This window comes from Sporothrix brasiliensis (assembly GCF_000820605.1).
Source record: "Sporothrix brasiliensis 5110 chromosome Unknown Cont14, whole genome shotgun sequence".
NCBI lineage: Eukaryota > Fungi > Ascomycota > Sordariomycetes > Ophiostomatales > Ophiostomataceae > Sporothrix > Sporothrix brasiliensis.
Genome location: NW_024467133.1, coordinates 525,198 through 536,761, shown reverse-complemented (window position 1 = coordinate 536,761; position 11,564 = coordinate 525,198). Strand labels below are relative to the sequence as shown.

Below are 11,564 nucleotides of genomic sequence, written 5' to 3'. Positions count from 1 at the left end.
CGTCACAACGCAACGTCCACCACAGCTGCCACGCACCGAGCTTTGTCGCTCCGCACAACGTCATGCTGCACCCGAATCAGAAGCAGATAAAAGATCGCCTTGCAGCTCGGAATAGGGAAGCGCAAGAATGGCGCCATACGGGGCCGCAGAGACGCATCAACGGACAAGGGAGATTGATGGAAGGGAACGGGAGCGACAAGAAATGACGGAAGAGTGGGAGACACCCGTGCCCGAACCTGAGCATGAGCCTGCGGCCCTGGCTGCCAGCAATGACTGGTCCGACCCAGACACGGCCAGCATCGCCTCGCGCGACTCGGACGACCTGGCAGCGCGTCGACCGAATCGCTGGCAAGGCAATCCACGCGCATGGCAGCACATTACCGAGCTCGACCGCGCCGTGGTGGCTGCCATGAACCGCACGCGTGACCGCGACCTGGCTGCACACCTCTACAATGCCTTCCACATGAAGCAGACCGTCGACCCAGACGACCCAGACACCTGGGCGCCGAAGCCGTATTGGACGGCGTGGCCGTTGCGGCTGCGCGACAGTCTTGGCCTCGGCGTATTTGACGAAGGCCAGCCGGATGCAAACGACGACGACGAAGGCGACGACGACATCGTCAAGCACAAGCACAAGAGCATGCCCATCTTTCAGAGCCATGAGCCGCGTTCCGAAACGCGGCCCAGCAAGCCTCTCGAAGACATGCTGACGGCCACGATTCAGCGCGTGGCCCGCGAGCAGTTTTACCAGCGGCGACGAGCCCGGCGCCCACAAGAGCAACAGGAGGGACGTCCCGCGCAGCCTGTCGTGGACAGCCGCATGGATACCATAGCGACCCAGGCGAACACGGAAAAAAACACCAATGGGGCCGACGACGCCCCGGCCGTGGTCCTGGCCGACGACGAGCTGGCCGCCCATCTGCTGCTTCCGAGTGTCCACCATCTACTTGCCCAAGTCGACAAGGTGCTGTCGATCCTGCACAATGCACGTGTCGCCACGGCGGCCAATGGTGAGAGCAACGCGACGGGCTCGAGCGCAAGATCGAGCTCGCTTGCCGCACGGTTGCGGCGGCAGCCGTCACCATCCGTGGACGCCCTGGAGGGGACAGGGACAGGGACAGGGATAGGGACAGGACCAGTTCTGCGAAAGATTGCAAAGAAACTGCCGCAGCCCAGCAAGAAACGCGTCTGCCTGCGGCCGAAGGAGTGGTCGCCGGGGCCCGAGGTGATGGTGGCCACGGCGCCAGTGCCGGACGTTCGCACAGTGGCCGGTTTGGCTGACCATCAGACAGGCAGCGAACAGACGCTGCCGAAGCAGATAAACCCCGCCAGGACGAACAAGGGCCGGCGGAAAGAGGTTGACGGGCGCGGACGGCCAACGAAGCGGCGGCAGCCATTGCCGGGCGAGACGGAGAAGCAGTTTCTCATCCGTATAGCGCGGCAGGCGCATCGACGCATCCCCGACTTTTCAGACGACGAAAAGGAGGGCGGAGACGACGGGGAGGAAGTAGACGAAGAAGACGAAGAAGACGACAAGGACAAAACCCCGCGGCCCAAGGAGACGCCGGTATACCCGCCGTCTTTCGGCGTCCAAACCAAGACAGCTGCACCTCAGGAGCGGCAACGACGAGTCTCGTTTGCCGAGCATGTCGACAGCGTGGCCACCGAGCCAGGGAACATAGGGGTGAAGGGGTTCATTGTCGACGCCGATGACGACGACGAGGACGATAATGAAAATGGAGAGAGGTATGATAGCGACTGGCAGACGGGCGACGACGAAGAAGGAACCGGAGCACAAATTGGCCGCCGAAAACGCACACACGTCACGGCCACAAAAGGTCATCCATCGGACAAGACCATGGCCCGTTGGCCGCTGCGGGACTGGACCGACGTGCTGGGCGCGGCTGCCCTCAGTGGCGGCTTCAGCCCAGAGGTCCTGGCCCGCACCGCTCAGCGCTGTGCCGACCTCTTTGGCCAGCGCATGGCGATGGACACGCTGGCCGGCGTTGGCGCAGAGCCGAGTTCGGCGGAGAGTTCGGTGGTGCCTCCGTCAATCACGCGCACCGTCTACACGCCACGAGGAACAGTCGTGTCTACCGGACCGTCCGCCCCGTCCACAGCGACCGCCGAGGCCGACACAAAGGCACTGGATGTGCTGACACTCGAGGTAAAGCGTGCTCATGCCCGGCGCCAGGATCGACTGGCGCAACGCGAGACGTTGATGAAGCAGATGCGAGACAGAATGCAGGCGGAAGTGCCGGCGTTGGCTGCGGGTGTCGTTGGTGCCGAGGACCAGGAAGACGATGAAGAAGGCACCGGAGAAGACGACGACGTCGAGGATGCTGGCAGTGACAACCCCGACGGGAGGATGTCCACCGCGTCCCAGCCTCGGCCAATGTCCGTCGTCCCTCTGCCGGTGATTCCAGGCGCTCCGACGGCCCCTCCGAAACCCAAGCCAGGCCCGCCAAAGAAGCCAACACCCAGCGTCTGGTACTGTCCTCGGCCCAACTGCCCACGCGCCCTGGACGGCTTCACGCGGCGGCCGAATATGGTGCGCCATATGAAGCTGATGCACAACCTTGTTCTTGGTCCAGACGAGAAGGCGGCGGCGTAATGCAGCCCTCCTTGTATTTATAAAGATATAATGATAATGACAATGCGAGAAACAGCTTTTGTACACACCTTCAGACAGGTCACAGTGACATCCACATACGAACGCTTAATTTACATGCTGATTTATTGTATTATACTGTACACATGCATCGGCTCTTCCTTCCTCCAGTCATCCTCCTTCTCGTACATACGCCCTCGTCTGTCTCTACATGGTCTATTTTTGCCTTCTCCTTTGCCCGTTCCTTCAGATGAAAAAAGTATACACATATAACGACAGAAGCAAAGATTGAACACATGACAAAAGAAAAAGAAGAAAAAAAACAAAAAAAGGACAGATTATGAAAAAAAAAAAAAAGACTTCATGTCATCCGTCTTTCTCAACGCGCTCTCTCATTTTACCGGCTCTTCTCCAGCTGCAGACTCCGTAACCGGGCCTCGGCCGTAATGACATCCAGCGCCTGCTGCACCTCCAGGACCTTGCGCACCTCGCCCAGCCAGTCCCGGCTCAGCGTCTTGGCCCAGCCCTTGAGGCCGTTCATCTCCCGCGCCGCGCCGTCCAGGTTGCCCTCCTCCAAAAACGCCTGCGTGCGCGTCAGGATCGTCTCGACATTGGCATTGGCTGCGCCGTTGGCGTCGTTGGCGTCGGACGCGGTGGCCGCGGCGGCGCCGCCGGCGGCGGCGCCTTGCTTGCGGAACAGCACCTTGCTCAGCACGTAGCTCGAGGCGTGGCTGGCGACGCCGGCGTCCTCGGGCAGCAGCGAGGCCTTGCGGACCTCGCCGGCGACGCGGCGGAAGCGGTCGATGAGCTCCGACGTGGTGGCGATGCCGCGCTGGTAGGCGGCGGGGGGGATGGAGGCAATGGCGGCGTCCACGACGGGGTCGGCGGCGGCAATCTCCTTGACGGCGACGAGCTCCTTGACAAACGGCCGCAGGACAGGCTGCGCACCGCCGTGGCTGGCGGTGGCGTCCTCGTCGTCGGCGAGGCGCGCGCGCACGGCGTCCATGGCGACGTGCAGCTGCTGGGCGCGCTGGCTGGCGTCGACGACCTCGGTCCAGCCGGCCGTCAGGCGCTCGAGCTCAGCCACGGACGCCGACAGCTCGGCCAGGCGGCCGAGGCGGCCGCTGCGCTCCGTCTCGACGCGGTCGCGCAGCTCGCCGGCAAACTGCTGCGTGAGCTGCACGGCCTGCTCCGCCAGCTTGTTCTGCAGCTTCGCCTCGCTGAGCTCGCGCTCGCGGGCCGTCGCCAGCTGCAGCCGCGCGTCGTAGCTGCTGCGCACGGCCGCCATCTGCTCGTCGAACTCGGCGCGCCACTGCGCCTCCTGCGTCGCCATGGCCGCCTCCACGCGCGCCACGAGGTCCTGCGCGGCCGCGTCGAAGCTGGCCGTGCGGGCCGCCACCTGCGCGGCCGCGTCCTGCTCCGCCGCCGCGCGGATGGCCTGGATCTTGCGGCCCACCTTGCTGACCTGCTCCTTGGCCTTGCCAATCGTCGCCGCGTACTTGCCGTTGGCCTTGTCGGCGTTGACCACGGTGATGATGTCGTTGAGCAGGCGCACGACGTCCTGCACGACCGGCTCGGCCGCGTCCGGGACGGCCAGCGGGTCAATGGGCGACGCGGGCGGCCAGCGCGACGGCTCGTCCACCTCGGGCGCGCGGAACGCCGGCGCGGCGGCCGCCGCCTCTGTCGTCGTCTTCGCGTCCTGGGTGTTGGCCACCACGGCGGCCTCGGCCGCGCTCGTCACAGGCGACTCGACAAGGGCATCCTTGGCGCGCGCGGGATTCTCGGCCTTGGCCGGGACGGCCGGCGCAGATGGGGCATCGCCGCCCTGTTTGGGAGTAGCGGTGGTGGCGGGGGTGGCAGCAGCAGCAGCAGGGGCCGCCTCGGCACCGCTCTTCTTGGGAACCGCAGCCGACTGGCGGCTCGTCTCCACGTCGGCCACGCGCCACGAGGCACCGCTCTGGGCAGGAACACGGACATTGGCACCGGTGTCGCGCGACTTGTGGCCGACGCGCTCGGCAATGTTGGGGAAGCGTTTGCGGAAGTCGAGCTCCTCGAGGTAGAGCACGGCCTGCTCGCCAAAGGGAATGTACTCGGTGAAGAAGTCGTGGAAGTTGTCGTTGATGCGCGAGTACCACACCCCGCCGCCAAACGCCAGCGCGCCCAGGAGGGACAGCGTCAGCACGTAGTTGCGCAGCTTGCGGAAGAAACCGCCCTTTCGCCGCGGCGCAGCGTTGCCAGCAGCGTTGCCAGCAGCAGCAGCGTTGCCAGCAGCAGCAGCGTTGGCAGCAGCCGGTGGCGCTGGGGGTGGCGGCGGCGGCGTCAATGGCACGCTGTCGGACGGAATGCGGGCAGAGGTCGTCGTGGGCGGCGGCGGCACGGGGCTCGAGGCAGCTGTTCTCGTCTCAGACGCCGGCAAGACGGGCGGTTTCGGGGCATCGGCATAGAATCTCTGGGGGCGAGGAAGGGTCAATTAGTTTCCGACAGCAGCTTACGAGCTCGCCAGAGCTCACCAGAGCTCTCCAACAGGCTCTGCTTACCTGGCTGGCACCGACAACGCGCCATGTGCGGGCAGACGCGGCCGACGGTCGGCTGCCCAGAGCTCGTGCTGAGCGCAACGACGTGCGGAGCATTGTGGCGGAGAGAGGAAAGGGAGGAGCGAACGAAACGAAGAAACAGAACGACAAAGCGTCAATTCGATGAATGCAGATGAAATGCAGATGGCGAAACGAGCGACGGGCGGAACGGGGTAGAGTGGCGATGGAGGCCGGATGCCAAAGCGTCGATGCGTCGATGCGTCGAAAAGGCAGTTTTTCGAGATGAGCAGCGTCGCGTGTGGTGCAAATGGCTTCAGTCATGCAGAAATGCTGGCAGGAGCGTTTGGGCGGCCGGCGGCACTTTCCCGTCCAAGCCAGGCTAGTTTTTCGCTCCTGCCAAAGCTGGCGGCGCCTTCCTGCTGTTTCCTTGCTCGAAAAAATGACGGATGCGGGATAAAGTTAGCTCGGCAATAGGGAAGAATTAAATTTAATTCAAAAATAAATGCTAAAACTGCCCTAGCTGGCGACTGCGAGACTGTTGGGAGCGCTGCAGCATGCTTTGTGCTGCTAGCGTAAGATATGATCCTCTAGCACATGCAGCTCACATCCTCCGAGCTGGGCAGCGAAGGATGAATTGTCTACAATTCGTTTGGAGTCTACTGCGTTTGCTAGAAAGGAATGGCGCAATTAACAGTTGGGAGAGATATTGCTGTGAAACTCTGAACGGAAAGAACGGGGAGGTTACTATAAGCAGGCGCGAGCGGCCACGAGGTGGACTATATAATGAAAGGTTATTCCGACTTAGAATCAACGATGCACCAGGCAACATGCCAGAGTGGTTAATGGGTATGACTCGAATTTCCTAGTTCGATATATCATATGGCTTCGGCCGCGTAGGTTCGAGTCCTGCTGTTGTCGCATATTTTATTTTTGGCTAATTTTTTATTTTATTTTTTATTCTATGTACCATGTTTTGAGATTGTTTATTTCGTTCCTTTTCTTTTAATTTTGCCTATCAGTTTTCATACAAAATAAAGAAAAAACCAGAAATGCGTTACTGGCAAGAGCCCACAGCGAATGCCGTCATGCGGCCACTAGACGACCCTCCAATCACAACGGCAATGCGCATTTCCAATCCAGCGAAACCAGCGAAACCAGCGCCGGCCATCTTTTCGCCACTTACCAATCACAGCATATGTTTTTCTCGTTGTACATGGTCCGTCCTCCAAACACACAAGATTCTGTAGAAACGCATTTCTCGGCGTGGAGAAAGCAGAGAACACGATCAGAATCAGAGACAGCATCAGAAGCAGAGACAGCTTCCGCTTCGCATCACCCTCCATCTTTCATACAACCGTTTTACACACCTCCCCCAACGCCGAATGGCGCCGGCACTGGACCTGCCCGAGGCGGTCGAGGATGTCCTGGCAAACCCGCTCAAGGCCAAGCCCAAGCTGGTCGCGCCCGAGCCCGAGCACTGCCCCGGCCCCGAATCGGAACAGGCCGGCCAGGCCGACTCGTGCGCCGGCTGTCCCAACCAAGAGATCTGCGCATCGGCGCCCAAGGGCCCGGACCCCGACATCCCGGTGATCACGGCGCGGCTGGAAAACGTCAAGCACAAGATCTTGGTGCTCAGCGGCAAGGGCGGCGTCGGCAAGAGCACGTTCACGACGCTGCTGGCGCACGCCTTCTCGGCGAACCCGGACAGCAACGTGGGCATCATGGACACGGACATTTGCGGGCCCAGCATCCCCAAGATGATGGGCGTCGAGGCGGAGACGATCCACGTCAGCAGCGCGGGCTGGTCGCCGGTGTGGGTGGCGGACAATCTGGGCGTCATGAGCATCCAGTTCATGCTGCCGAACCGCGACGACGCCATCATCTGGCGCGGGGCCAAGAAGAACGGGCTGATCAAGCAGTTCCTCAAGGACGTGGACTGGGGCGACCTGGATTTCCTGCTGGTGGACACGCCGCCCGGCACGAGCGACGAGCACCTCAGCGTCAATGCGTTTTTGGGCCAGAGCGGCATCGACGGCGCCGTGGTCGTGACGACGCCGCAGGAGGTGGCGCTGCTGGACGTGCGCAAGGAGATTGACTTTTGCCGCAAGGCCGGCATCCGCGTGCTGGGCCTTGTCGAGAACATGAGCGGCTTCGTGTGCCCCAAGTGCCGCCACGAGAGCGACATCTTCCGGGCCACGACGGGCGGCGGCCGCGGCCTGGCGGCCGAGCTGGGGCTGCCGTTCCTGGGGGCCGTGCCGCTGGACCCGCGCATCGGCATGGCGTGCGACTACGGCGAGAGCTTCTTTGACAGCTACCCGGACAGCCCGGCGTGTGCGGCGCTGAAGACGGTGGTGCGGACACTGGCAGGCGAGTTGGGACTGAACGGGTCCGAGGTGCTGCCCGACGGCCACGAGGAGACGTCTGGCAAGGCCCGCACGGTGTAGGTCGAGTCGTGGCTTGATGTCTTTTCGACTTGTATATAGAATGGTGCATTTACATAGCGTTTTGCTTTTTCACAATCACATAACGACTCAGGACACCTGCAATGCAGTCAGATGCAAAACACAGACGTGCAAGTACGAATGCCTTCCAAGTCAAGCTGCACAGGAGAAGCAATTTCATGAATTCGAATAGCAGCGCGCCTGTCCCGTTATCCAAGCAAATCTGTCCATCTGCCGATTTGTCATCCAATCGTCCAATATAAAAGCAAAGTTCATTAGAGCTTGTGACGTAAGAAACACCTCGTCTGTGGCCGTCTGCAATCGTCACCGCCGGCGAATGTTGGTCTTCATTCGCCCCCCCCCCCCCCCCCCCCCCGTCCCCCCCCCCCCTACCCCGCCCGACCCGACGACGCTCCGGCAGCTCCTCAAAGTCGTCCGTCGACTCCAGGTCCAGCACCTTGCCCACCTCGCTCGTGTTGCGCATCAGCTCCTTGGCGCCCGCATACAGCATCCGCAGCTCGCTGTTGCAGGTCGTGGGCAGGTAGTACAGCAGCACGTACGGACACGACAGGCGGCCCGACGGCAGCGTCATGGGGTAGCTGAGCAGCACAAAGCGCGGCGAGTTCTCGGGCAGGTCGTCGGCGATGGCCTCGAGGCTCGTGTAGACTGTCTTTTCGTCGTCCTGGCGGATCTCCTTGGTGGCGCGGTCGATGAGGTAGATGACGGCCTGGGGGTCGCGGGCGCGCGAGGTGCCGAGGCGGAACTTGCGGAGCTGGTCCTTGGTCGCCTCGGAGAAGGTGTAGAGTCTTGCTTCGGAGCTCTGTGTCGGGGTAAGGGGAGACGCGGGTTAGCGGTCGGGGGTCGAGATGGAGGCCAATGACGAATCGGCGCAACGATGACGCAACAGACTCACCATGGTGACGACGGTACGGCTGTTGGTGGGTTACCAGGCAGAGTACAGAGGCAGAGTACACAGGCAGACAACGGAGGACGGGACGGGATTGTGGCCGTGTAGCTGGAAACTGGCGATAGTGTCGTGCACTTTGGCGATGGCAGGATGAATGCCGGTGTCAAGTGCAGCGATCAAAAGCGTCGCGGGGAAAAGAGCGTGACGAGGACAGCCGAGTCCACTATGGCAGCGTGTGTTCGTGCTGCAAGGGCGCTATTGATGGGCCTAGAGGCCTGGACGGACCACTGACGAGCCCGTCTTTAGCGTATCGAGGCGCGCTAATAGAGGGACGCTGCTCTCCACAGTGGTCTGCCTTTTGCGTCCCTCTTCTTATCCCCGCCATTCCGTTCTCCGCCTGTGACGCCCTTGTTCCTGAGGAGGAAAGAGCCGACTTACGTGCTTTGACGACTCACGATCCATATATCATTTTGCTGGTTACCTTTGACTAGCCAGCCACCTTTGACTGCTTTCACGACATACTTGTGTCTTTTCTGTGTCAATCTTCGCTTTCTCCCTTCGTCCTCTCCCTCATCCATGTCGCAGCGCCTCACCCATATCCTGCGTCACGTGTCCGCGCCGACATCGCCGCTCCTCCGTGCTTCCGCTTCGGCTTCGGCTTCGGCTCCTGCTTCTCCTTTCTCGGCGTCTGCTCGCCCCGACTTCGCTTCGGCTCGCAACAGCTTGACGGCGGCGCGGCCGACACTCTCCGCCATGGCCGAGCTCTCCACAGCGGCCCGCAACCACTCCAAGCCCATCCACACAGCGGCCTGTCTCATCATCGGCGATGAGGTTCTGGGCGGCAAGGTGAGTCTTTGGCATACTCCCTCTATTTACAGATATCAAGGTTGACAGTCACTGCTAACATTAATAGACAAAAGATGTGAGTGGCTTTGTTGAGAGACGGCGCAGTGGCCACGACTGACAGCGGTAGACCAACTCTGCATATGTAGCAAAATGGTGCTTCTCGTTAGGAATTGTAAGTCTCGACGATGATATCATTTGTTTTTTGTTCTCAAACTGACACACCGCAGTCATTGAAGCGTGTCGAGGTGATTGAGGACGATGAAAGCCAGATCATCGAGGCCGTCCGGCGCATGAGCGACAACTATGACTTTGTCGTGACGAGGTGAGTTTCTTCGCCCGTTTCGTGGGATGCGATGAAGCCCAGTTCCATCTGACACGCCCAGTGGCGGCATTGGGCCGACACACGACGACATTACGTACCCGTCCATCGCCAAGGCGTTCGGCCTCGAGATCAAGCTCTACGACGAGGCCTACCGCCGCATGCGGGAGATTTCCATTGCCCGCCCGCGGCCCAACCAGCCCGTCGTCGACTGGGACGTCGACTCGCCCGCCCTGCGCGCGCGCCTGCGCATGGTCGAGCTGCCCACCGACCCGGCCATCCCCGCCGAGACGCAGTTTGTCTTCCCCCGCGAGGACCTGTGGGTCCCCGTCTGTGTCGTCAACGGCAACGTCCACATCCTGCCGGGCGTGCCCCGGCTCTTTGAGATGCTGCTCGACAACCTGACGCCGCTGCTGCTGCCAAGGCTCGAGGGCCGCCAGATTGCGCGCGTGCTCATCTCGACACCCCTGCCCGAGAGCGTCGTGGCGCCGTACCTCACCGCGCTGGCCGCGCGCGTCGAGCCGCAGGGCGTCAAGGTCGGTAGCTATCCGCGCTGGGAGCGGAAGCGCAACACGGTGACGCTGGTAGGCAAGGACGCGGCGCTGCTGGAGAGTCTCGTGGCGGAGGTGGTGGAGAATGTGCAGGGACGGCGGATCTCGGTCGAGGGCGAGGACGACGAGTCGGGGGACGAGACGTAGTTGGGAGCAGACACGCGGCGCCCGGGCGGCGAGGGCATGACGGCCGGGATGCGAGGCCACTGGTCTTGCGACGTATGTCGTACGGGTGCCTGCATAGAAACAAGATGACCCTGTGTGGCTGGGCCTTCCTGGACAACTGATTTGTACGGCACCAAAGAGCAAAGAGCAAAGAACTGCGTACGTGTACATGATGAAACATGACAAACATGCAAAAGCAGCGGTATGTGGCCCAGGCCGACCAGAACACAAGAACCAAAGGATTATCGGCATGGGCTCTGCCGGATCAGGGGGCTTGTTGACAAGCGTCGCTTCTTACCACGTTGTGTCCGCACGTGGGGATGCATCCCAGTTGGCATACGATGTATACCTCCATGTTTCACACACCAAACTAGAACCGATGCTGGACCAAGTCAAGCGACAAGGGAAAAGACAGACGATGCTGTAGCAGGTCGGATGGCCATGGAAGGCGCCGAAACGGAATACTGGACAAAAACGGCGTCGGTCGACTTATGACCCCCACGCCCGCGTTCTTGCAACATTGAGCACGGGGGGTTGCCTACGGTCGAGCGAACAGCACAGTATCTTTTTTTGGGTACGTAATGTCCATCACAGGAGATGTGTCCATTGTGATTTCGTCGTCTTGTCTCTTGGACATCACCTCCATGCCTGAGCCCGCTACAGCACGACTGCAGCGAACATCTGCCAGCGGGGATGCCGGTGTTGGACCCGCATGTTGACGCACCCTTATCAGCACCTTTGGCTCTCCAGATCCGCTGCAATGACGAGGGACAGGGCACGCAACGAGGAGAATGGACAATGAAACCACCAACCGACACGGTTGACGTACGTAGTCGCCTCGTCCCCTTCCCCTTGGGATCACCAGAAGCAATAGACTCTATTTAGCACAGCCTATTTATCTGTTCACCTGCCCGCGCCTTGCCGGTCTGGATGTTAGAATGTAGTTCCGTACGGACGATGCATCAAATCTATATCCCGGTTGTGCAAATAACTCCTATTAACAGCCTGCAGGGAACACAAAAAGTGCAAACCTTATTTCGATCGTTGCTTTCGTCCTCTTCAAATGGCCGGCCACGCCGTGGACCAATTTCCGGGCGTGGGCGTAGTGTCTCTACATTGTACGACATACGACATACGACATACTCCGTACCATGTCGTATCTTCTTTTGATTGTCGTCCCTCTTTCCCCC

The 11,564-nt window shown here is 60.9% G+C and overlaps 4 protein-coding genes and 1 non-coding gene across 5 annotated transcripts; 4 read left to right on the top strand and 1 right to left on the bottom strand.

Moving 5' to 3' along the window:
• Nucleotides 1–127: 127 nt before the first annotated feature.
• Nucleotides 128–2,614, top strand: SPBR_03613 (uncharacterized protein; the record flags this gene model as incomplete). Its single annotated transcript, XM_040761903.1, has 1 exon — nucleotides 128–2,614. One exon carries the CDS (start codon nucleotides 128–130, stop codon nucleotides 2,612–2,614), a length of 2,487 nt encoding a protein of 828 aa, XP_040622831.1.
• Nucleotides 2,615–3,008: 394 nt separating this feature from the next.
• SPBR_03633 (Formation of crista junctions protein 1) lies at nucleotides 3,009–5,241 on the bottom strand (the record flags this gene model as incomplete). Its single annotated transcript, XM_040761923.1, has 2 exons — nucleotides 3,009–5,060; nucleotides 5,149–5,241. The coding sequence occupies 2 exons, from the start codon at nucleotides 5,239–5,241 to the stop codon at nucleotides 3,009–3,011; spliced, it is 2,145 nt and encodes a 714-aa protein (XP_040622830.1).
• A 725-nt stretch (nucleotides 5,242–5,966) lies between these two features.
• SPBR_09469 lies at nucleotides 5,967–6,063 on the top strand. The gene has a single exon. It is a non-coding gene; the product is annotated as a tRNA-Ser (tRNA).
• Nucleotides 6,064–6,527: 464 nt separating this feature from the next.
• SPBR_03794 (protein NBP35) lies at nucleotides 6,528–7,589 on the top strand (the record flags this gene model as incomplete). Its single annotated transcript, XM_040762084.1, has 1 exon — nucleotides 6,528–7,589. One exon carries the CDS (start codon nucleotides 6,528–6,530, stop codon nucleotides 7,587–7,589), a length of 1,062 nt encoding a protein of 353 aa, XP_040622829.1.
• Nucleotides 7,590–9,069: 1,480 nt separating this feature from the next.
• SPBR_03757 (molybdopterin binding protein domain protein) lies at nucleotides 9,070–10,356 on the top strand (the record flags this gene model as incomplete). The annotated part of the gene is made up of 5 exons (XM_040762047.1): nucleotides 9,070–9,339; nucleotides 9,407–9,415; nucleotides 9,467–9,511; nucleotides 9,567–9,661; nucleotides 9,723–10,356. 5 exons carry the CDS (start codon nucleotides 9,070–9,072, stop codon nucleotides 10,354–10,356), a joined length of 1,053 nt encoding a protein of 350 aa, XP_040622828.1.
• Nucleotides 10,357–11,564: the final 1,208 nt, after the last annotated feature.